A 26,167-nucleotide genomic window follows, 5' to 3' on the forward strand; every position below is an offset into this window, starting at 1 on the left:
ATAAACCAGGCATAACCTTGTATTCAAAACACCACTAGGCAGACATATTTCTCTCATCAGGCTACACCAAGATCTCCCACACTGAGAGTACAGAAGAGATCCATCATTAACAATACTGGTATCAAAGTGAGAAATAGGATGTTGATTATTGTGCAACAACAGTTTCCCACTAGTATGAGTTTTTTTAATTACATGCTCATTGAACCAAACCCAGTTCTGAACTTGACTCACTCTGACTCAGTTAAGTTACCTGTTGCAATTTCCAAAAGAACTTTAATATTCACTGACCGTACTGGGAAGTTCTTAGTACCAGTTATGTAGAGTAAAATTTTCTTCTTGTTATGCAAAAAGTCCTATTGACTTCTGTGGCCTGTGTATGTGATTAAAGTAATGCTTGAAAAGGTAGATCCTAATTCTTTTTTTTTTTTTTTTTTTTGTAGTGACAGTAGTTAAGGTGGTCGCTGAAGCATTATGACTAACAAAAGGTCAGGGATGAGCACCTAATTGCTCATCTGTGGATTGTCAATAGAGCGTATACTGGCTTTTGTTTTACATACTTTAAATTTGTCAATTTTCACAGCTTTCAGCTATGAATATGAAATAAATAAATCTTGAGCCTTTCATGAATAATGTAATTAAAATGTAATGTAATGTAAAACTTTCTTAGACAGTGCTTTGACAAACATAAACATCTCTTTCACTCCAAAATACAAACTGCAATATGCTGATGCCCTTAAAAACATACCTGATCCTGTGAGAAAATTAACTTTTTGTGGCCCTGAACAAAAGCCACACTTTTTGAACTTGGTATGTGCCTTTTGGCTAAGCAGTTTATTCATCCCACTAGAGATGAGCAGCAGCAGTTACCTCTCTTAGAGGAAGAAGCTTCTCTCTGTGCAAATCCGCACAAATCCAAGGGGCGTGAGGTGTTGCTCTGGTGGGTGGCAGTAAGTCTGGCAGCAGACAGACCGATGCAGCAGCCAGGGGACAAAAGCAATGATGTGATGTGAAGAGATAACCTGGCCCAAACTCACTTAACTCTCAACTGTTCAAGGAATTTTTGTGTGTTCTCTCTGAATCAGTTCTTTCACCCTTGTTCTAGTTAAAAACTTGAATGCCATCCTTGTTGTCCACTTTGCTTACTTTGTCAAGCATGTGACCATCTATATGTCAAAAAAAAATCGGGTCCAGGCAGGTAACCTGGTAGCTCACAGATTTGGTATGGAAGACTAAGCCCTAAGAGGCACAGTCAACCAGACTGTGCTTATTAAAAAAATGATAAGACACTGTTAAGACAGAGTACAGCCAATATAGCTGATGGAATGATGCTAAGCTTTTTCAATTATCCAAATACACTATTTTTTTTTTTTTCTTCTTGAAAGGATAATTTATTCCCACAGACTTTCTGTTATAGAGAGTCATCTGCCCTCCTCTTGCTGATCAGCTGCCAGGAGAGAAACCTGAAGGTGACAAACACTGTGTATGTAGTTTCTTCTGCCATCTTGGCAGGGTGTGGCCTTGGGGTTAGACAAAAGGTTCTTTAGTTCTTCCTCTTGGGTGATGGGAGGGTGCATATTGCTGTGCCTAAACCTGTGAAATCAAGATCATGGTCCAAACTGAGCTCTGTGCTGTCAGGCAAACTGGCCTGAGAGGCCTTTGAAAACCTGGCCTGCAAGAGGAAATAAAAAGGAAGAAAACAAACAAAACAGGGAATCAGCAAACAATTTGTCTTCTCTAATCAAATCACTTTTACCACTGGAAAATGGCAATAAAAGAAAAACTGTGCACTTCTGGAGAGCTGGTAGCTGGGTCCTTGGCAGAGTGATGAATTCCATGCAAGGCTACAAGCAGAGAAGAGGAATGGACAGCTTTCCTAATAGTTGGTACTGGCTAAAAACTCATAAACTAACCTACAGGTCATCTGTAGACATTCAAAGGATAAGTGTCATTTTTTAATCTGGCATTGCTAGAAATCAAACAGAGTTTGTTTTTTTGGTTTTTTTTTTTAAAGTTATCATTTCTTTTGGCAATGAGTATTCTTTTTTAACAAAAATACCTTATTCTGTAGACAGAACTTCTAATTGCATCATGGCAGTGGACTACTAGTTAATCTCATCTCAAACAAAGATCAGATTAAGGTGATGCAATCATGAGAAAGATCAATTCAAAGGCAGCTGCAATCTAGGTTTGAAAAGAGTAGCACAGGTAAGCAATGTGGCTAGGATCCTTTGGAGAAACAGAAGACACACTGCCTTCTCTTGTCAGTCCCATTTCATTTGTCCAGAGCAAGATGTAAAGCACATGATGTTTTTTTACTACACATCACGTAGTAAAAAAAACAAAGAGTCACTGCAATGTTGTCCTGCTTCAAAAATAAATTAATAGATTTGTCACTTTGAAAATGACAGAAAATACTCAGTATTAATAATGGATTTGGTGGATTGGCGATCTGCTAGCAAGTAACTATCTCCGCATGCCTTCCTCACAAAATATGGTGCTCATCTGACCCAAATCAGGCAGAGGAACTGGCCCAAGACCTGTGACAGAGAAGGATGACAGCAGATGAGTGTTGCAAACACCAAGGGTGAGAGACATTTGCTATCCTGCTTGTAACCTAGGGAAGCATCTGTGTAGTTAAAACAAGCGCTGTTACACTAACCCATGTGAAACCATTAGCAGGGCACATAGCAAGGTCCATCTGTTTACTCAGGCCTCTGTAAGAGGGGAGAACTGCTGTTTTGTTGTTTTTTAAGCATGAATGGCACGATTCAATAGGGAATCGGGAAACTTTTGGTTGTTGCACTGATATTAAAGCTGTGAGGAGCTGCATTTTAACCTTTCAGATAAGCAGAGAGGTTAACTGACAGCCGTTACATTTCACAAACCAGAAAGCAAATACAGAAATCAGCTAGAAAGAGCTAACCTTGTAATAAAGAGCTAAAAATATACCTTCAACCACCATGTAACAACAACAAAAAAAACCCCAATTATACTTTTTAGGTATACATGCACACCCCCCCCATCTTTTTGTTTTAAAAACTACTGGTTCCCCAAACTAGAACTAAAAGTCTTCCTGATTCCAACAGGGGTCTGCAGCAGTGTGTGCCAGAGGGCAGCTGTTTGTGCGGCGATGGGAAAGCTGGGCACTGCACAGCTGGAACTGACAACCCCTGTCCCGCAGAGCTCACATGTCAACAGCATGACTGGGGATAACAGATGGGTCGAGATGGGAGATGATGAAAACAGTGGGATACTGGACAGCCTCAAATCCCAGCTGCTTACCCACTCTCTAATATTGCCAAGTTAAAATTTCACAGTCTTATTGTCACAGCAGAGTTTACTATTTCTTCCTCACTGAGGAAGAGGACCAGTGGGACGTTTGAGCATGTTACAAGAGGGCTTCAGGCTGGAATTTGCTGCTGAACCAGATAGTATTGTGATAGAACTCCTGTTTTCTTCATATTTCCTTGCTGCATGGAAAAATGTTTGCGAGGCTCAGTTATGTGCTCAGTGCTAGGGAATGGCAGAGGCAGGTATGCTGGGCACACAGTTCTGGAGATCAGCCCTTTAACCTCTGAGAGAAGACTGACACTCGGTAGAGGCTTACATGGGCTTCGGGAGGCGGCCAGGACACAAGCAACACATTTCCCGTGAGGAAAGCGAGTCAGAGGGGTAGCTGATGGCTTAATGCAGCTCCCAAGAGAAGACAGCAAAATAAAAGTAAACTCTTCTGGTGAAAGAGCCTCCACACCCAAAGGACGCTCTTAAGCGAGGGATTCAGAAACAAAAAGCCCAAATGCCAATGCAGGGACAAGCGTGGTTCAAGGCACTCTGCAGTTGCTGCTGAAATTGCCCCAAGGCTGTGACTCACACTGAGCCACCACCGAAGCGGGGGCCGCCGCTCCACCCCACGGCCCGCCCGCCGCTCCCAGGGAAGGATGCCGGGCGACTCCCGAATCCCCGTGTCTCCGGACCTGTCGGAGCGGGAAGCCCAGGAACTTTTTTCGCGGCACTATCCCAGGCACGAGGCCGGCCCGGGCGGGACCCGGCACCTGGGGGCGGAGCGCCAGCGGGGCGGGCCCGGCCGTGGCCGGCGGGAGGAGCCGGGCCGGGGAGGGGGCGGCCCGGAGCGGCGCTGCCGGGATGGGAGCGTGAGAGGGGGCGAGCCCGCGGCCGGAGGAGCTGCGGTCTGTCTCCGGGGCTGCTGCCGGCGGGCTCGGACCCGCCATGGAGCCGGTGACCAGGTGGAGCCCGAAGCAAGTGGTGGACTGGACTAAGGGTAAGAGGGAGCCGGGCCTGGCGTCTGGGCGGCGGGGGGAACTTTCTGGCGGCGCGCTGGGGGTGCCCCGCTGCCGCCGCGGCTCCTCTGCCCGGCGGGGCGGGGAGCGCGGCCTTTGCCAGCCCCGGCCCCGGCCGAACCCCGGCGTGGTGCTCGGGAGCTGGCCGGTTCCCGCGCCCTCCTGCCGGCTCTCCTCCGTGCTTCCTTCGCCTTTCGGGATTTTCCGTGTTGTTTTGGTTTTATTCTTCTTCTGAGACTGGGAAAGAGAAAGTTTTGCAGCAAGACTGGCTGACTCTAGGGTATATCTATACATCTGTGTGTATATATATCTGCAGTGGGGTCTCTCCCCATGGCTCAGTCCTCTTCTCCCTGCGTTCGCCCTGCTCGCATGGAGAGGAAGCTCCTTCAGGCAGGTAGGATTCTGGAATCACAGAGTCGTTCAGGTTGGAAAAGTCCCGCGAAAGTTAACTTTCAGCTTCTCAAGTGAAAGCCATTCACGGTTCGAACAAACTTCAGTAACTTCGTAAGTTAAGCAAGGAGTTCTTAAGCTAGCTCAGCTAAGCAAGAACTGTTTATCCTGTTCAGCGGTGATGGGGCTGAAGCGCTGGGCTCCCGCTCGGAGAGGTGGATAGCGGCCCCTTCGTTCGCCAGTCTGTCCGTCCATCCCTCCCTCCCACCCCTCATCTCTCGGGGGTGTGCTTGTGTCTCCCTCTCCCGCCAGCAAAAACATCCTCCTCTGCTTCGAGGTTTGTTCTCAAACCTAGCAGCGGAAGGCTCGGCGGGACCGCGGTGTGCAGCCCCAGCGGGCCGGGGCTCCGGGGCCGGGATGGCTGCGGGCGCCCCGCTCCTGCCGCGGGCATTTCGGCAGCGTTAGCGGGGCTTCATCTGCGGGCAGGTTCAACCTCGTGTTGTCATACCCCGCTTGGACCCTGCGAGTGCTTTCCGGATGCCCACCGGGGTGTTGCTGTCGCGGTTCCCGCTCTACCGGGAATGACTCGAAAGTGAAGTGGAGCCGCGAGTTAGGTGAGGGATTTATGACTTCTGGAGCGTACGTCTCTTTTTTTCCTTGCAGCATTACGTTTTAGTGTGATCCTCTTTGGTTACATAAAGTATTTTCACAGGCTTAGCTGTAGTTTAAGTTGATGAGAAGTTGGGAATGTCCTGAGAGGTGGAAGTTTGCCCGGGTGCGAAGCGGCGCTCGCTGCCAGCAGCCATTACTGCCGTGTCTCAGCACCGTGGTGCTGCTGGGGCTGCGGGCCTGGCTCTGCTGGCCTGGCTCTGCTCAGCGCTTGGCGGCGGCGCCACTCAAAACCTAGGCAAATTTGGAAGGCAGACTCGCGTTTTCGGACAGCGAGAGATGGATATGGATACTCCCAGCCCTCCTGAGCCCGAACATGTGCCTGAAGGGGCCGGTGCCAGTGAGGGACTGTCCAAGCGGCCTTTGTGAGGAGAGGATTCCACACAAACGTGCTGTGAAGTTATGCGTTAACATATAAATAACTTCCCCAGAAAGATCTTTTTTTATGCTTGGTATTGGTTTAAACAGGAGTGCATTGTTCCAATGAAATAAGCCTTTTGCTTTGGCATGTGGAATATTTATATAAAGCTTTTCCCTCATTGTGTTTTTTCTCTTGGGTGCTGAAAGTTTGTTACCTTGCCAGATTAAAAAGTAAACCTGCTAATCATTTTAAAAGCCTTTATTATTCTTAAGCATGCTTGGCTTCCTTTCTTGCATAATTTATTTTACTTGCAGGTTCTTTGAACAGGTAACTCTTCAGCTGGACCCTCAATTAGTGTTATGCAGAATAATTTGAGGGCTGGTTGTAGTTGGGAGGTGGATTTTCTGACTAATGCAAACACGTGTACTTTGAAATGTAAAGGAATAAATTAAAGACTGTTGGTGACTTTTGTTTGTGCTGTTGTTTTTCTGTTTCTAGGTAAGCGTTGGGCTTGTTTAGCACACAGAGTCATTTTATGTCACTCCCTGCATGACAAGACTGTAATAAAGAAATGAGATGTGGAAAATTTTACTTTATGGTTATACTTTCATCTCTGCACATGAAAATAGATGCTTTAATAGCTAGCTAACAGCCTTATTAGCACAATGGTTCACAGTTTATTTTCAATCTGAAATAGTTATTTACTGTGTAGTTCACAACCGCTGGGTTTCATGTTTGACCAAGGCCAATTTAATTTTACCCTATGAATATTACGTTTAATTCTCAAGGTTAGTTCTACGAAACAAGTGATTGGAGGGGAGCTTATACTCTTTGTTTTCTTGCACGTGCCTTCTGTGAGAAGTGATGCCATGATCTTAACTGAACTGGTTGAACTCTGGGAATAATGATTTGGCTGGTGATATCTGCTGCCAGTAGTTAGTGCTGTGGTGCCATGGAGATGTATTTTAGGAGCATGACGTAAAAAACTGCTGGGAGATGCCAGCTCTCAGTGGGGAGATTGGTTTTACAGATAATGATTCTTACTTATCATACAATGATAAAAAATATCTTGGCAAAACTTAGAGAATGGTGGAAATAAGTGGTCTGATTCAGTCCATTTCGATGTTCAATGTGAAACTGAATATTTGTTCAGGAACATTTCCCCTTCTCTCCCCCTTCAACAAAACTTTGATAAATTAAATTTTTTTTAATAACTTTTACAGACCAAAAAAGAATCACAGCAACTTACCCTTTTCTGTGAAACAAAGCCCTAAAAGCAAAATCCCAAAGTGGGCTGTATGACCACTGCTTATTTGCTTTTGGTCAGCTTACCTTTTGTTTTTGAATAACTTTTTTTAACAAGGTAGCTCTTGTTCTGAAGGGTTTTGCTCTGAGATCTTGAGTTGTTCAGTCCTTAGTAAATATGTAAGAAGCATTTATTTAGAATTTAAAATAGAACCTATCAAGAAGTAGTAAGCTGAACATAAATATTTTTAGATATTTTTAGTCAGGTTTTAAATAAAAAGTGCTCTGTTCATTGTTACCAACAACAGCTGATACAAAACACAGTTGCTTGTCCGCTCTTGCTAATTCAGACTAGAATGCTGCTATTTTTTGTGAACAAGGGTGTTTTTTCTGGCACAGGGTGCTGTACTGCCAATAGCGAGCTACGCAGCTAATAAGAGCTGGTCTAGTTAAACTGAAGCTGTGAAGGAAGACTTGTGCTTTTATTTCTAATTTATTGATTTTTTGTGTATGTGAGGCATTTCTCAAGCTTTTATCAAGGATGTGATAACTTTTTAGCTACAGCATCAATATTTGAAAATGATCTGATTTTTTTTTCTATAAGCACCACCTCAATTTCTGTCTGGAAGAAGTGATGGTGTAGTTTAAGGTTTCTCGTACAGCACAATGAATTTAGATAATATTTAGGGGCCAATTTCAGCCATGAAAAGGTATATATTTGCCTAGGATGCTGTGTTGATTTACTTGTGCCTGGGCTGGCATGGAATTTATGCTCTTCGGAACAATATTGTCTGCACTACTTCCTAACTGCTGAAAAGATATGTTTGGAGTTTGTTTCTCTGTGTTGTTTTGAGTTGATCCTTGTTGTGGTACAGACTAACATCTGGATAGTGTTGTAGTTGACCTGTGGTCTTGCTTTTGTGCAGTGTATGATGCTTGGGAGCTCAGAGTCGTCACCTGTATATCACAGCACTCTCTTGTGCCTGAATTTCTTGAGAGCTCCTCAAGAGGTATTGCCCAGCTTGTTGCAGGGAAGGTGAGTGGCCATAGAAATTGCAGCACACTGTATAAAAGTGACTTAATTTGACTGACATAATGACAATTGATGGTATGGTGAAATTTTTTCTGGTCACAGAAAAAATTTAAGAGTCTCTTTCCTGGCTACTGGAAACCCCTCAGCTAAGGTCATTCCTCAGAAGATGTGAGGAAGGGGAAAGCAGCGTTTGGCATAGAGCTCCTGTGTGAGAAATGTCACTGCTGTCTTAGAGAACATCACTGTGCCTCCTCTTTGTTTGCTGTAGCCTGATCTGTCTCTTCCCCCTTTCCCCAGGCTTCACACACTTGTGTGAGTTGTGACTTCAAGCACAATTTTACACAGTACAGACAGTTTGACGTGCTTGTGGTTAGAAGCCTCAGTTGTTGTGAGGCTCCATTACAGTCTGGCTTTTGTCACTGGAGCTGTAGACTCAGCTGGCTGGGGATGATGCGTCTGCTTTGGGCTCATTATTGCACTCCAGGTTCAGTTATTCCCTTTCTCAGTAGTTCATGGACATTACTTATTCCTGCATGCATCATGAAATGCTCAGATTTCCATTCCTGGTAAAACTGTTGGTCAACTGCATTTATAGGTATGTCTGAAGAGAAAGGAAGAGGGAGAAATATGCTGATTTATTAATAGCTAGCAATTAATTGTGAGAGCCTGGTGTTCTTTTTTTAGAGCTATCTTGCTTACCTAGGGAGATTTCAACAAGGTCAGTCATGTTAACTGTGTGCTGGGAGCTGCAAACCAGAGCTGGATTTTAGAACAAATTATGAGTGATGCTTAGCACTGGAGTTATTTTTTAGTTTTTCTTTTTAGGCACTCTCAAGTGAATGCCGTTGTGTTCAAGTTATTTGGGAAAAATCTAACACTAAGAAACCCCTGGTTATTTTGTAAGACAGGACAATTTTGCTTTCAGTGAGGAATAGGAGGGAGAGCTGCCCATGCCTGGGATACAGAAGAGTCTCTTTCCTCTTTCCTAACATGTTCTTGGTTATCTAAAAACGTTCTGTATGAGTATTTGTTAATTAGATCAGAGAATGGTATTGAATAACCACTGTTTGCACATCCAAGCTTGCCCCATAATGTTTTACTACCAAAAGGTGGAATATACTAAATACATCTATTTATATTTATTTGTGGGCTGAAAGAAAGTACAAACTTGCACAACAAGTTTTTACTGCTGCAGTCTTAATGTTATATTCATGTGTTCTTGCTAAGATGAGTGAATACATATGAAAACATAAATCAAAGTTGCCCTCTGTGTTCATGTGTTTAGGTCACGTTTTCATGGTTTTTGCTGTGTTGCACTTTCTTGAGCTGCGTGTGGGTTGTGATTTTTTTTTACCCTTGATCCTTTCATATTCACAGTCAGCTCTGTTTATTTGCTATTAAATTGCTGTTCAAACTACTATAACCAAACATCAGAAAGTCTGAAAATTGAATGCTGTCAGCATAATGTCTGGAAAAGCAACATTTTAAAAGCTAAAATCACAATAGGCATTAGTGGAAAGTTGATTGTAACTTTATAGAATGTAGTGAAACTGCCTAGTTAAAGATGCAGAGATTGGCCACTGCGTAGGCTGCTTTTCTCCTTCTTTCTGTGAAACTTGAGGGTGAGGAAGTAGTTTGTATCTGTTTTTGGAGACTTTTATTGGAAAAGCCTCGTTTTTGATGAAATATTGCTTGGGCTCCAGGTTTTCAGAACTCTTGTTATGTGTTCCTTCCTTGCACTTCTTTCCTGGAACCCTGTGTTTTCAGCATGCAAAACTTCTTGAAGGAGAATCATGCCTCTCCTTGTTTTTACACTCATTAGCACATTGCAAGAGCTACAGGAAGACAAAGTACAGGGCACTTGTGGATAAAAATGTATGTTGAAATTTGCCATGTTGATTTTTTTCTTTAGTAAAAGACCCCAACCAAAAGCTACAGGATGAATTGTAGTTATGAGTGATGTGTGAATACTGCTTGCTATCAAGTACTCACTAGTATGTGGGGGTGTTTGGGTGGTGTTTATTTGTTCCTTTTTGTCTCTTAAATAAAAATTTCCAAATTGCCTGGTTTAGGTCATGGAGCTCCTTCCAGACATGTCTAACAGATGGTGACTGGTCAGCGTTAGAATTGCAGAAGAGGTGGCAAGACTGCTCAGTTTTTGCTTTGCCCTATCATCTTAGGACAAGATTTTCACTGATGCTTCACACAGAAGGCATATTAATGAATAAGTCTAAACAGTGCCTCTGTGAATTATGTGGAAGATGTTGATTTCCACTGGATATTTTCCATAGAAGTGATTATGTTGTAAATTTGCACCTTATCTTTGCCTAATGGTATCACACAGTCAAGTCTTGCCTTCCTAGAGGAATGGTGTGTCTACAATGCTTCTCCTTGCTCTGTCCTCCATACCCCCCAAGTAAGTCCTGTCAAAAGGACGAGGTAGTGAGGTACTAACGATGGCAAGGCACATTAGAGGAGAGGAAAGGAAGGGTGGACAGGAGTTAATTGAACTGGGGTCATTATAGCAACCTCTCACACATTTATGGGGCTTCTTCAGGCCTCAGCTGCTTGGGTGGTGGAGTAACTCAAGATTTTAGCATGTTTGTTCACAGGGCTGCACTAAGAGATAGGAGATTAAAATAAAAATGCTGTTTGACTGTGGGTCTCTGACTGATGTTAGGCGTGGTACAGAGTCCTTGTGTCATTTGGGCTCTCATTACCAGAGTGGAATCACTTTGGAGTCTGAGTCTATCATTCAGGTCCCTGGGCCACGCTTCCTTTGCATGAGGAAATTGCCTGTGGGTTTCCATATGCCTGCCTCCATCTATTCAGAGTACAAGCAGTAACATTTCACAGCTTGGAGGATCTGCAGGAGGTACACTGAATCAGCCTGATCTGTTTTGCTGGCTTTAAACATTCATTATCTATTAAAATAGATATTTATGGTATTATGAAATGTAGCCAATTTTCATCAAACATCACACATGATTCACAAAACCAGGCATCTGTGTTTGATTTGGTGAGATCAGATCACTAACCTCTGTAACTCTCGTCTACAGCCATACCTTCAGCACCTGGCTGAACTCTGTTACAATACTGCATCACTGCTGTATTAAAGTAGTTTCTTCTATGTACTTCTCTATACATCCTTTTGAATGAATGTCAAAATTTTTCTTTGTCACTGTAATGACAAAATATTTTTCTGGACTGTTTCTTACACTAAGTAGTTAGGTGTAGGTAAGCAAAGTGTATGGTGTGCTGTTGCAATCAAAGCTTTGTGGCATAAATGTGATCTTATCTTGCTCCTTGATCAAAGGTAAGAACTTAATTGGTGCTCATCAAGGCTAAGGCTTCTGCTAAGCAAGTGTTGGTACACGCTCCTGGGCTAATCATCCTGATGTCTCTGTCTTGGGTGTGCAAAATGAATGTTGCTAGGGTTGCCATCCTTTTATCATTGTGTTTATTTATCTCACAGTCTTGTTTTAGCAAAATGAAGTTGGCTGGGTGAATGCTTGATTAAAAGCACTGCAATAAGCCCATTTTGTCATTAAATAAAAGAGACCTTCTTTGGTACAGGTGCTTTTCAAGCCACAAGAGAAGGACTCAGAGTTTTGCAGGAGGTAGAAAGCTGTACCTGAGCAGGTATTTTAGCACTGCAGTGCTGAGGTGTGTGCTTGACTATGTAGGTGGGGAGGGAGAAGGGAGGAAAAAGGGATGAAGACTTATTTCCCCTCTCCTGCCCCTCCCCTTAATAGGACTTGCCCTAAGTAGAGGGTTCTAAGAACAAGTTCAGACATGCCTGAAGAATGTGGCCTGAAAAACATGCGTAGTGGATGGAGATGTGCCCAGGAGTATTGCAGAGCAAAAGTGGGAGCCTAGTGGGAACCTAGACAGATACCTGCTCTGATATGAAACTTTTTTTTTGTCATCCCTCCCTGTCTGGTTCTAGTCAAGATATGTATTGAGTGCTTCACTTGCATCCTTTGCAAGGTGCTGGATTCTGTTTGTATTCTGTGCGTTTCAACAAACAGAATTATAAAAATATTATGGCAAAAATTAGTTAGTAATTGTTGACATTCCTAACACAAGTTGTAATGGAAACTTTGGAAGAAAGAGGAGACAAAAGATAAATATGCTATAAATTCTGTATGTTTGTAGTCTTTTTCATCAAAATTTGCAGTATTTCTATTTGGACTTTGTGTCAACATAAAAGCATTGTAGTTGTTGTATTTCAAAACAGTTCATCTTTTCTCTTAACTATACCTACTTCGCACTATTTCAGATGATAACATTGAATACCTAAATCAATATGTGGTTGAAACAAAGTCTTGGAAATCAAACCTGCCAATAACATTTTTATATCTTGCTGGTTTTAATTTTACCTCCTCATAACATGTCTTTTTAGACCACAGCACGGTGTATAAATTGCAAGCTAGTTAGCATCTTTGGTGTATAAAATTATCTCTTCAAACAACACAATTGGACAATCCCATTGGATGTGGCCATGGTACCAGTAGCAACAATATGTGCCAGTTCTTATTTTAGTAAGATTATTACTGTCTTCACAAGGTGATGTATTTGGAGAGGAATTCCAGCTCCCAGTAGTGTCTGCTATGTCTGGAGATTTTTGTTGAGCTGCCTTTCATGGAAATGATAATTTCCAGGATTGTCAGGTTGTATGCATGCTTGCAGGTTTGCTCAAATTAACATGGCTTTGTTGCTGCAGAATACTGAATGGACTTTGTGGTTTCTAACACATGTATAATTGAGCATAATATATGTAAATTTTATTGTCCAATATCATCCTCAATTTTCCAAAGGTTAAGAGAGCATTGGAAACTTAATTACCTTTTGTGGCTTTACTGAATTATGTTTTGTTTTTTATTATTCTTCCTTGTCATTGGGTGTTCTCAAAAACGTGTTAACTTCTGAAAACTAATATTCTGTTAAGATTTAAACTATTTTCATTCTACTCATTATCCCCCTAGCAGCTTTGTTAGCCATGTATGCATGGGCCTACCCTTGGGATGCTTCTTACGCCCAGGAACTATGCGCTGTCTGGAAGTTGCACCAGAAAAAAATGTACTCTGTAACAGATTTTAGCAAAACAAACAAACAAACCCCACACCAAACCAAACCTAATTTAGCTGTGAGAAAGGGACCATCTTTCATCACTCTTGCCTCTTCATTTGCCTCTTCATCATCAAGAAAAATGAGGATGTCTCATCACAAAAAATGAGATGGACTGGCTGAGGTACTTGTAGGACTCTCCCCTGTCCTCTCCTGTTCTACTTTTCTAGGAAGGTCGTAGGTCTCCTGGTCAGTTTAATGGTATTTTGGACTTGTCTGTGATTGAGACAGAGCCCTCAGCTTTGCCACTGATGATCTTAAGATAACTCTGGCTTTGTTATGGCTGGGGTGTTGCACTTGAACTCTGAGGTCTCTGCTATTTTAGGAAGTAGCATCATAACTAGGGCTGAAGGATATAAACTAATGAAAATGGGTCAGGCAGCTAATTTTTTCAAGAAATTGCTTTGGATGTTTAAAGTGATTATAAAATTATGGAGAAGCTCAAAAATTTGGTGTCTGACTGCTCAGTTGATTAACCTTGTTTTCTGACCCAATTGTGATGTGCTTTAAAATACCTGTTGTATTTGAGTGTCTCAAGACATTATGTCCTGCTTCATGGAAGGCACTCTGAGTCCTGGGTAAAATAATGCAATGAGTAACTTTTAAGAAGTTAGAATTCCTGATGAATATGTTGTAGGGCTTTTTAAAATGGAGTAATTTATGCATCCAAGTAGTGACAGCATCTCCTAGGAGAATCCAGTAGTGGCTCCTGGGGATGTGTCCATGATGGAAAGATGCATGCACCATCAGCATCTTTCTGTTAATGTCATGTCATTCAGCTTGTTAATGTCATTCAGCTTGTCATGTACTTATTCCTCCCCGGTGACTGTCAGACCGTAAGGTGCTAGGCATCCATGTTTCGTAACTTGAGTAGGAGGTTGTCATCCAAAAACTTGGCTATCTGGCACCTGCATCAGCTGTTGCCTTGCAGCAGGCTGCTCCCTGACTTGCTCATGGGTGGAACAGTAATCACAGTGTTTGCAAGGGTGCACACACAAAGGAGAGGCAGATGTGAGTAATGGACCTTGCTGCAATCAGCCAAAACAGTTCCACATGGTGCTGTGAGAAGCACCCAACCAGATGAAAGGGATCACCCCATTTCTTGGGAGACAGGAGGCAGGCAGTTTTGCAATGTTTCTTTTTGTTTGCACTGTGAGAACAGGCAACAGAGTGTTAATTGCCAGAGTTCAAGAAAAGGAGCTCTTGTGACTAATGAACTGCTCCTTCAGCCACAAAAACCTTGTAACTTTTAAAAGGCAAGCTCTTAATTGTGTGGTGGCTGTAGGGCAGGAGGGGTTGTTCCTTCCTATTAAGCCCATAAAGTTATCATGCGCTCAAGGTTCATGTGCTATACACACAAATAAGTCATGTGGAGTGTACTGTTGCTGTTTCTGGAAAATAAAATAAATTTGTGCTTGACCTGTTGAAGGATAGTATTTATTTTTAGGGCCGGCAAAGATCAATAATGAGTGTAAAATTTACTCTTGCTGCAAAGATGTTGACTTACCTCACGCAAGGGCTGTAATCTACTACAGCTGACAAGGCATGGAAGCAGTCACTTTCGGAGGAGGCATGCTTTGAAGGGGACATTGCTTCTGTGTTACCTGCAGTCATTGTGTAAATACTGTGATTAATGTTAATATTGCATATGATTGAATTCTGTGCTGGTACTTACTTTCATTTTATTCCTTTGTAAGAGGAACAAAATTCCTTTGTGCTGCTGTGAAGTTCTTTGCAACAATAAGCCAGATGGGCAGAGACTTGGTGATGAGATGTATGTATGGGCTGCTGGATGCCCAGTTCCAGATAAAATGGACTGAAGGTTGATTTTTGCCTCCAGGTGGGATGGACTGTATTTCGAGTTGAGATTTGCTTTGCCAGGAACCTTTACTGTGCAGTTATCTCTAAAGGCTTCCCTTGCTGGATGTTTTGGTATGGAGGTGGGTAGGGGTCTGGCCTGTCCCCTCTATCCATAAGCTCTCCAGACCTGAGCAGTTTACCATCTAGGAACAGAGGTGGAGGAGCTGCTGTTAGCTCTGACTTGCATGTAAATACAAGCTTTTGGTTTCTGTGGCTCTCATTCCAGCATCTTTTCAGCAGAATTAATGTGTGTGCATCAGACGGGTAACAGCAGTTGAAGTTTAGTGTCTGCAGACCAAGAGGTTGATGACAGTTTTATATCTCTTAGAATTGAAAACATTGGAGTAAAATAGATGTCTTTCATATGAGTGGGTTGGGATATCTAGAGAGAGTAACTTTGGTGTAAGAAGACTTCCTTGTTGGCCTGTAATGTTCTCCTGTGGATTGCTTGCTTTTCAGATAGTGCTATTTCTGTCAACTTGAAATAAACATTAAGAGGAAAATAATGCAAAAAAATTCTTTGTGCTTGCTGCTGTTGAAGCAGAGTGGCTGTCTAAAGGTCTGTTAAATGATTGCTTTGTGGTAAATGTCTGCAATGAAAACTTTTAGTAGTAATTTCTCATCAGCTTTATTCTTTTGGCCGTACTTACCTTTATTGCTTGCATTTTCCTTTTAATGTGATCTTTCCTAGATGATATTCTGTTGGTCTTTCTTCAGTAAGTTGTCACTTACTTGATATAACTTACTTGTCTCCTGTCTGTTTTACAATAGTTTTCAGAGATACTTGGACTTTTTTCCCCCCATTGTAAAGAAGATGCTTATAGATGTGACAAAAGGCAGCAAGCTGGTTTTTTGTGTTCTTTTTTTTTTTTTTTTTAAATTTAATTGTCTTAGCCCTTGTATAGAGAGCCCTCATTCTTTTCCAGCTAATGGTAAGCAGAAGACAGGAGTGCTTGGTGGCTTCTGTGATGACAGCTCACAAATAAGTTGTTCACAGTTTTCTTCTTATGGGTCCCTGTTACTGGTGCAGAGAGCACTGCTGGAGTTGGTGAGTTTCTTGGAAGTTTTAGTAGAGAGAGTTTGGGGAAGGTGTCACTCTCAGTAGTGGTCTAAGTTTGGGAATGTGAAGCCAAGTCAGCATAAACAGATTAATGTGTGAGACACTTTCTTTGCTGTTTCAGTAACTTCTAAATACCACTAATGCCTTTAATTTAGAAAATAAACCCTCCTCTTTTTGCCTCTGGTCCCCCTTCTCTTCCTTTCCCTCACCATTCCCCACCTCGTGTAAGGACCTAATGATTAACTCAGGTGTAAATAAGGTCACTACAGTGCCTGTAAGAGAAGAATAAAGAGTGATCAAACAAGCTTCCATAAATCACCAACTTAAAAGTCCATTTCCATAAAGTTAACAAATAGAGGCACTCTCAGGGGTTAAAGAGGTTCAACTGGCTGCAGGTTCTGTCTTCCCTTGCAAATTACTGCACCGAATTATTACTTCTGAATTTATTTTTCCAAGTACTTTGGGTTCAGTGAGCAATTTCTTATGATTAGGAAGCTAGAAAAGTCAATCACTGACTGGAGATTGCTACATGGTACTGTCCATGTGGCAGATTGATTTGCAGAAGTCCCATCTGAGGACTTGAGGTTATTTGATCTCTTGAGGTAGCTTGGAAATAAGGCTCTGTAATATGTGAGATACAGTGTGCATCTAAGAGAGAGGCTGCTCAGACAGTTTGAAGTTGGTCAAAACAAACAAATAACTGCATTTAAATAAAACTGTAGATATTTCTAGATTGGATGTAATATCCTTATATTAATGGGCAAACATCTGCTTCTAAGTTTTTGTACCTTCCTGTTTGAAACAGCCTTTTTAGCTATCAGATGACATTTATATAAAACAATGTAAATGTTAGGAGCAAGTGTCCTGGCTTCTTCCAAATCTGTATTTCAGGGACCAGAAAAGCATTGAAAATTTTAAAATTCTCTTGAAATATAACCCAATTCTTCTTTCTACCCCATTCTTCAAGAATAATGTTAGTCACAGAGCTGTACAAGACGCTCAGTTTCACACGAAACCTCGCATTTACTGCTTCTCATTACTTATATTCTTGGTACTGATTTGCCAAAAAATCTGAGCATTAAGAGGATGCTTGATGTGTTTCTTTAAACTTAATGCTATGTAAGTGGAGCAGCAAATAGAAGGAAAATGAAGAAATGCCTAGGTGACCCTAAAAATGTATGTTGGGGAGGGGAGTATATCATGTTAAAAAAAACAGGTATAAAAATTCCTGCAACCATTTCTTTTAGGATAGTGTTTGCATCTGTATGTTTCTAGCCTGTTTTCCACCTGTTTAATGCAGGAGGATGGTAGGTTATTTTTGGTGTTTAAAGTAATGTTACAGATTCAGCATCAGGGCCTTATTGTGAAAGATTGCATGCAGTCTTCCACATACATGCACACACACAGGTAGGGTGCTCCCAAATGACTAAATGGTGTCAGATATTACAAATACAGACCATTTATGGGATTTTCATCTTTTCATGTATCTGTTTTGCAAATTCAGAACTCAGAGCTTTAAGGGGAGATTGTCCACTTAATAATCTCTTGGAAGAAAGGCTGTTAAGTGGTTATGTACCGCTTTCATAAATGTTATCCCATCCATCCAGCCATATTTAAAATCCAGTTTAGAAAATCCTTCCACCTACTATACAGCTGTAAAGGATCTGATGCGAAGTTTGGCAAAACTGAAATAGAGAACAGTTGTTCCTAGGATGCAGAAGAAATATGGTGCTTACAAGGTGGATCAGCCACTAGGGTAGTGCATTTTCTCCATGAATGGCTTGAGGGTTTTAGGAGGTATCTACCAGTTTGTGCCTCTTGGAAGGGTTTCCTTTATCTACCAGTTCATGTTCTTTCAGCTACTGAGTTTGTGTTAACTGACACGAGCCATGGGAATGATGGTTTTTTTTAAAAAAAACTTTATTAATGATTAATTAGTTTTGTATAAAAGCCATCCCTAATAAAAAAAAATAATCTACAGAGAAAATTATATTTTGCTAAAACAAGCTCTAAATGTAACATTGTTCTTAAAATTAGAAAAAACAAAAAACTCACACAAAATCATGCAAAACAAACAAAAACCCCACCCAACTGTATAGTGGCATAGAAAAAATTCAGTATGAGGAAAAATTGATTATTCATAAGAATTCAATGATGCCATGTAGACAAAGAGAATAGTTAAATGCATGAAAATAATGAGCTGAAGAAGCACTGCTTTGAAGTGTCAGTAGGTGAAAGAAGATATAGGTGGAAATACAGGTGACTGTTCAAGTGAGGTTACCTCTCTGTGATGCAGAAACACTTCCTCTTTCAGACACCTTTGAATTTTTGACACCTTGAACTTTCATCTTGTGGTGGTTCTGATGTAAACTGCCTGGTACTGTGAATACATTCACATTACAATTGAAATTCCAAGATGCTATAAGGGAGAAGGCTCATTAAATTGTCCACGAGCACTCCTAGGTCTGCTCTTGTGAAAATGGTTTGAATTAGATTGTGAATTACTTTATAGTAATAGTGAAGTTAGGTAAACTGGAAAAGTGCAATGCTAGGAAGCTGCCTTTTTGTAAGTTTAATTTCATATGTCTGCTGCTTGGAAAACTAGATTAAGGAGATGTGAGGGTTGGAGTGAAACCTGCCAAAGGACATACCCTTTTGTAAGGAGTTAATTTTTTTTCCAAATGGTTTGTCTTTTCAAGCAGTGCAACCCTATGTCCTATACCACACTGTATTCCTCACTGTCCTCTTTTTTTGTGGCGTTCATTGTCTTTTGTCCAATGTCCTATCGATTATTAAAGTGCCTTATATTCTTTAAATCCGTGGTGCCATGTGAAGTCCTACAACAGGTTTCCCCCTGTATGACACGTATAATTCCCCAAAGCTGTGCCTAAGCCTGTGCCTTGCATGGTGTCATTTGCTGCCAGGTGGTACACTAGCGTGCCAGGGACGGGGAATGTTGGTCCAGCCTGCTATTTGCAGCGTTTCTCTGGTGCCCTGGCATGCCTCCCGGAATATGCTCAGATACAGCCAGAGCACATGGTGAGATCCCCTCATCACTTGTAGTTTTCTTCATTTTTGCTATGGACCTGGAACGTTTTCTGGCAAGGGGCAGGTAGTATGGTGCGGGTGTAGGGAGGTTGAATCAGGACACCCCACCATGGTGCCTTCCAGCTTTACCTGTTCTGTGATTCAAAGGTGAGAAAAAAGAGGGGGGACCAGGGGTCTTGGAGAGAAGAGCGAGACAGAGTGGGAAGAATGAGACTAAAGAGGTGGTCTTCAGCCATACGTCATGAACTACTGACTGAGTCCAAATTCCATAATTTCCACAGCTTCTAGAGTTTTTGCCCCTGGAGACTGAAACAATTTCCTATTCCTGCTATGGATTAAGCTGCAATATGTAGTCCACTTGAACAATAAAACAAAATTAAATTGTTTCCCTTAAACAAAAAAAAATCTGGTTCTTGTAATCTTGTGAATGACTCCATAGCTAGCATTGGAACTATTTTATGCCCAGTGCTATTATACTTCTGTAAGCAAAATGGTAGTGTTTTGAAGACTTGTTTTGTGTAAAAATTCTCCTGTAAAATGTGTGTGTTAGAACAGTGGTATTAAAGAGAAACCACACAACAAATTCAGCATAGTTGTGTGAGCTGGAAAATTCTGGGAAATGTATTTCCTTTGTGGTTGCGTTGATTTAGTGAAAACATCTGCATCTGTTAGTAGCAGCAGTAAGATTTCTTTTGGGCTTCTCTTTGGAGCTATTAATGGGTGTGAGGAAAGACAAGTCTCTAAGTAGGGTCTGCAGCCAGTCTAGTGAGGAGCATGTGGGGGTCTCACAATGCGCGAGTCAGGTCTCAGAGGAGCTCTCCTGGTCATAGCTGTCTGTCCCCACCCCCTGCATCTTTCTGCCCTTGTGATCTGCAGTAACTCCGCAGCAGAGATGGCAGAGTGGGTTGTGTCCTCTTATGTGTTTTTCCAATTTGCAGCTCATTCTACTGTCTGAAGCTGCTGCTGAGCTTCTAAAGTCCTATTGCAGTGGTTGAGGCGCAGGCATCCTTGTGGCTTGCCTTCTGCTTGCAAGAAATTGACGTTATGTGGCTGGGACAAGTCTCTCTGGTGGTATGGGGGAAGCTTTACCTCAGTTTTTGGTCAAAGTGAGTTGGCAGGAACCAGCTGTACATCTCTTTGTGCTATCTGGGATCCAGTTGTCCTCCTGCAAGAGGCCTGCTTACTAAGAGAGGGAGTCATGGTGCTGGACCAGCCTCAAGCTGGAATGGCAATTGTCCTCCCACCCCAGTTCCTGTTGCCATCTAGCTGCAGAAGGGGACAAATGCTGCGCTATGCCCATGGGTGCTTTGTTTCTGCAGCAGTCATCCCGTGTGCTCTGTACAGCAGGGAACACGTGGTCAAGGGGATTGATTCCCTGTAAAGCCAAGCGCTGTATGGAGGGAGGGACAAAGGCCTTGTTTGTAGATTTTTCTTGACTGCAGCTTTCAATGGCCAGATAACACTGTGATCTCATTCTTGCCAAAACTCTGTGTCTGGGCAAAGCTGTTATTTGCATTAATGAAGCAAAACAGTTTTTAGGTGAACAGATCTACTGCAGCTACAGAAGTTGCAGACTCCTGCTTGAGTACAATTTAAAATGTGTAGGCCAGCATGTCTTAAAGTGTACTTAGTGTGGGAAAAAAATACCTTAGTGGGCTGAGAAAAATTAATACTGGAATAATCTGTTTTTCTCCACTTTTTGCTTTTGATTTTACCACTTGCTCTTTTTTTTTTTCTGCTGGAGCAAGACTTAGTGGCTTTTTGAGTTTTTGGGAAACAACGTGTGGTTATCCAAGAGGAGTGTGGTTTTCTAGACCCAGGATGGAACAGATTCCCCACGTCAAAACTTTGGTGAAAGTTTCATTGTCAGAGTTTTGGCACAGTACATGAGGATGATGTGATGTGTCACTAGCAGTCCACAGGACATACTAATATTTTGTGAAGTATGTAGAACAGGTCTACACTCAGTGCATGAGTGAAATTAATGAAGCTGCTGTATGCTGGTGTAATAAAGTAACTCTCCTCCTGATGCCCTGTTTTAGCAACATCTTTTGTTTAGTCACTACATCAGTTGCAAACCACTAGAGAAGAGAATTCTATAGGGTGTAGTAAGAAGCTGGCAGTATTTTAAGTCCTGTTGCATCTCTTGCAGTGCAGGTCTTTGGTTGTCTTGCTGCACATAATATATGCACCAGTAAAGTCACACTGAGTGATTATCCTTCTACTGTGTGTGCTAAAAGCTTTGTATTTGCTGACACTGTCAAGCATGTCTTCACCAGCAAAATGATTTTATTAGGTTGTGACAAACACAAGGTTTGGTTCACTGGGCATGATGACTATCAAAAGTTTGTATGAGTTAGTTCAAGAGCAATCTTTTTTTGTTGAAAACTCCCTTATTTTTTGTTAAAATGTGCATTTTTTTCTGCCATTGCAGTAGTCTACTACAATATGTTATGCCAATCTGTGGGTTTAAAATAACTTTTGCGGGGGGAGGTACAAGTTGATTGCTAGATGTAGTGGTAAAGAATTAGGGTGAGAAAGAATAACAAGGTCTGGGACATGCTGGCTGCAGTGCTTGTGTGTCAGTTGAGAGCCATTCTAAACCCATTTAACTACCACTGTTTTGAATGCAACCAACAGACAAATAGGCACACCTTTGCATGTATTAGTATACTGGGAGAAAAAGAGGTTTTCTTGTTCCAGTTTGGAGTTTATAGTAGTTAAGTGATCCTGGAGCAGCAAATGTTGCCTAAATAAAAGGGCCTCATTACAGCTACAACATATACTGCCTTAGTATTTGGCTCATATTGCCTTGCTTTTGGTGCACCCAGCAGATGAATACAAGTTGCACCCTGCCACAAGTAGGATATTGTTTTTACTGTGAAGTGGGGGAGGATGTTGTCAGAAGTGTCCCTGAAGACATCCTGTGGCATTAGCTAGGAAGCTATTTGGTCTTGTCTACCTAAAGCAGGTGTGTTCTCTATTTTAATGATGTGTTTGCATGCATTTTCTGAGTGTTGGCTTTCATTGCAAGTTCTGTTGAAACTAAGAGTGCCAGATCTGTCTGCACAGAACATATGGATGTGCTCTGCTTCCATCTCATTCATGTAATGTGCCAAACAAAATCTGTTAAGGCATGGGAAGATTGATTTTGCAAAATGTAGCTGGTCAGTGAGTGATGCAGTTGATTCTTAAAACCAAAGCATGAGTGTTGCTCTGTGCAAAGCTCTACTGCATCATATGGAACTTAACCCCTGATGCATACCGAACATACACCAAGGTCAGCAGGAAAATATAGTGTATCAGTTTGGTTGTTTTTTTTTTTTTTTNTTTTTTTTTTTTTTTTTTTTGTATCAGTTCTTTTTTCATCCTTCATCTTTTCTCTGGGCATGAGTCCTTTTCCTGGTGGTGGCTGGGATTGGTAAAGACTTACAGCTGAAATGCTGGCAGTGAGATGCCATGCTGCTGGGTGATTGAGTATGGACCCTTGTTTGTGGTTCCTGTTCTTTCTTGGAAACCCATTTTTTTTCACAGGATGAGTATTTGGGGTAGCATGGTGGAGTCTGACTGCCTGGGGCTGAGTGATAACCCCTGAAAAAGGGGGTGTCTCATCTCTTTCCCCTCTCTGCCAGGTGAGTCAAAATTTCACCCCTTGAAGCCAAATGATATGTGAAGGCTGAATATTCAGAGATGAGTCAGTCTCCTAGGGAAGTGGGTGATACCAGTGAGTGTGATGGTACCAAAGCCACATAGGGTTGTGGCCTAGGGCCCTACAGCTTTGCACAGATATCCAGTCCAGTTCTGCTGGTGAAAAGCGTGACTGCATGTGTGTTCTGAAACCCACCTTCAAATTGATGGAAAGGTAGTAAAGCAGATTTTTTTTTTTTTATTATTTTTTTTATTTTTTTTTTTTGTTCCTGGCATAGCCTACTTTTGTTTCCTTCTCTCTGGTTCTGGCACAGTGATCTATTTTTCAGTGTAGTGAAGTGTGTTAGACCTACTGTCTTCATGCTTGTATCTCTTTATAAAAAGACCTTTTTCGTTAAACCTGTATGATGTTATGCTCTATCGCAGTTATGTTTTCTCTCTTCCTTTTCTTTTAGATATGTGACATGCCATCACAACTCACTTTTCTGCAGCGTTACATTTTGATTTTGCCTTTAATTTGAAGTCTTAAAGCTATGTCATAAGAAGAACACCCCTATGGAAAAGGCTAGAAATAAGTTTTTCCCCACTCCAATTTTTTTTCATGAATTATCTGAAAATAAGCTATTAAACAGAAAGAAAAGCCAACTCTACTTTGAGTTTTAGTTGAAATTTTGGAATTAAATACCATTAGCTTCTCGACTATTACAGAATTGCCTTTATCACTGTTCATTGTACACTACCATTTTTCCATGTCAGATCTCTTTCTGGAGTTCTGATGCAAGTTCACTCATTGTCAGCCAAAGGTACAATTTATAAATCAATTCACTCTAGCAATTTTCCATTTGATGTTAGTATCTCAAGCTGGATCACTAAACCCATGAGAGCAGCTGTGAGATTCATGTGATTCACTGCGGTCTATTTCCTTTACTAATTACTAGGGTCATTTTTTAGCTGTATTTTTTTTTTTTAAACTGGTCTTTAAAAGCTTTAGTTCTATCTTTGGCTTAACTTGCTACACAATTCAATATTAGTGTATAGCTTTTTCTTTTTCCCCTCTACCTCCCCAACTCCAATTACTCTATATAGAGTTTTGCCTTGTTGGGAAAATCTTGTGTCACAATTAAAGAAAATATTAAAACCAAGAGCAGCTTTCATGAGTGAAGAGAGACAGTTTTCTTAAGTCTTAGAATAGGAACTCACCCCTACTGTGAGAATGGTGGGGCCCTGGAACAAGAATGGAACAAGATGCCCAGAGAAGTTGTGGGTGCTCCATCCCTGGAACTGTTCAGTGCTAGGTTGGATGGGATTTTGAGCCACCTGGTCTAGTGGAAGGTGTCCCTGCCCATACTGGGTGGGCAGAGGGAGGGATCTGGAAATAGATGATCTTTAAGGTCCCTTCTAACCCAAACTATTCTACGGTCTAAAACTAATTAAAAGGGAAGCTGCCACCTATGTTTTAGTGTTGTGTATGGCACAGCTGTGATAGTCATGTGTTCTGTGCTGCCTAGCTACATGTCCTGTCCAGAATGTTTGCCAAAAAGGGGTAAATTAAGCAATGTAAGAGGAAAGATGACACATTTTATTTCTTCCTCAAGCCTTAAACCATCTTTGTTTGAATCTGTCAGGGTCAGACTGGACTTATGTGGTACTTTCTTTCATGAACCTCTTCACCTTTCCCTGAACTTGTGTATGGATGTTGAACATTCATTTGATACTGCTGTGTGAAGAATCACTCCTTTTTCACTTGTTTTGGACCTGTTACATGCTTGCTTCACTTTCTAATTCCTGTTTTGGAAGAGATGATGAGTGGTCACTGTTCTTTCTGGCTTTACAGGCCTTTATCATGTCCTTCTCCCCAAAGTATTTTCTTCTGTAAAATGTATTCCATGTCTGCTTAGTTTTCTGAAAATATTTTTGAGGAAAATTTGGGTAAATTTTTATGCTTTTTTAGTGAGAAGTCTTGCCTTATAAAACTTCTGGAGTATTGGAAGGATTCAGCAAGGTATTTTGACTCTTCCTGAACATACTTCATGAAGTGAAGTGTTAAGCTTAGAGCTGTCCTCAGATTTACCGTCTGGACCCAGGTGATAGGCACTGCCGGAATGGCTGCAATCAGTGGCTTTGTAGGGAGGACTGATAAAAAGTGTAATGTAACACAAGGGCTGTCAGTCTGAGGTTGTATCTATACTGAGCAACTAAAGGTTAAAAACATAGTGTAGTCTCTGTTTCCTTTCTGGTCAGGATAGCTTACAACCCAAATTTACCCACAAGTTCTTTTATTACAAGGCAAAGCTTTCAGTTTTGTGTTTAAAGAAAAAAAAAAAGCTAAGGGATTTATGGGTGGATTTAAATGGAATGAATGGGTTTATTTTGAGGTAATGTGAATGCATGAGTATGGAGCCTGTTTTTCCAGGCTAAATATATTAGTTGAAAATAGTGGAAATAGAAACATGTTGCAAAAGCCTTTCTGTGCTACTGTCAGTCAGGGGGGATTACAGAGGGGACAGTAAAGCACTCATTATCGAGGTTGAAGGCCTCACCATTTCCCTCTGTCCTGCTGTGACCTTAATGAGAGAGCTGCCCCTTGCATCCCGGCTGGCAGCAGAGCCCAGCGATTGGTCTGGTACCATCCCTGTGTGATGGGGAGGCTGACAAGAAACTTCTGTAGCGTTCTGGCTGCTCTTGGCAATGCCTGTCCTCAGCAAAGCTGTGCCCTCTGCCTGGTGAGGCAGCACAGTGTGCTGGCTTCATCAGGATGCAGGTGCTCAGACAAAACCATGGAAAAGATGCTTACAATTGACTACGTGAGGAGAGCTTACTTTATAAACAATCTGCTTAGGCAGGAGACATTTTTCCATGGTGATAAAAAGCAGCTCTTGCTCTTTGATTCTGTACTGTTTTGTTTTTTAAGTGATTGATACTTCAGATGGTGACAGTGTTTTGACTAATTGTGAAATTACATGAAGGTAAAAAATAGAATGAGGAAGTTTTTTCACATTTGTACTAGACAATAATACAGAGATCTCTTGAGGGCATTTCCTTGGAAAACTAAGACCTTTGAGCTCTTTTCTAGCCCCTAGAAGTGGCTCACTAATTGATAACTAAACTTTTGTTTCAGAAGTTTTTGGAAAGATTAATATGAAAACATTGATCATAGCTAACAATCAGGCATGTGCATCCTAGGAAGTCAGTTCTTACCTAGGCTCAAGTTACTAGTGAAATAAATTTTTACTGACTGCTCTAGATTTAATTTTTTATCATCCTTTTAAAGAACCTTGAATTCCTCTGTTAAAGTCATCCCTGTTTGTGTTTGTAATACTGCAGGAGGAGAATAGCATCTGTGATTTTACTGTGCAAAACCGTCCCACTGTGTTCTATATTAAAGAAAACTGCATATTTATTTTCTTCTCCTTCAGCTTTTCTTG

The 26,167-nt window shown here is 41.5% G+C and overlaps 1 protein-coding gene across 3 annotated transcripts in view; it reads left to right on the forward strand.

Annotated features, from left to right (window-relative positions):
* Positions 1–4,121: 4,121 nt before the first annotated feature.
* Positions 4,122–26,167, forward strand: part of CNKSR3 (CNKSR family member 3) — a 54,454-nt gene continuing 32,408 nt past the window's right edge. The window contains exon 1 of one of the 3 annotated variants that reach the window (XM_015621406.3): positions 4,122–4,279. In XM_015621406.3, the coding sequence (XP_015476892.1) occupies positions 4,228–4,279 (52 nt within the window). In that variant the 5' untranslated portion in view covers positions 4,122–4,227. Of the gene's footprint in view, positions 4,280–5,213; positions 5,303–7,975; positions 8,000–26,167 lie in introns of those variants that run through there. The other 2 variants (XM_033512741.1, XM_033512740.1) reach the window with 2 other exon arrangements.

This window comes from Parus major, chromosome 3 (assembly GCF_001522545.3).
Source record: "Parus major isolate Abel chromosome 3, Parus_major1.1, whole genome shotgun sequence".
Lineage (NCBI taxonomy): Eukaryota > Metazoa > Chordata > Aves > Passeriformes > Paridae > Parus > Parus major.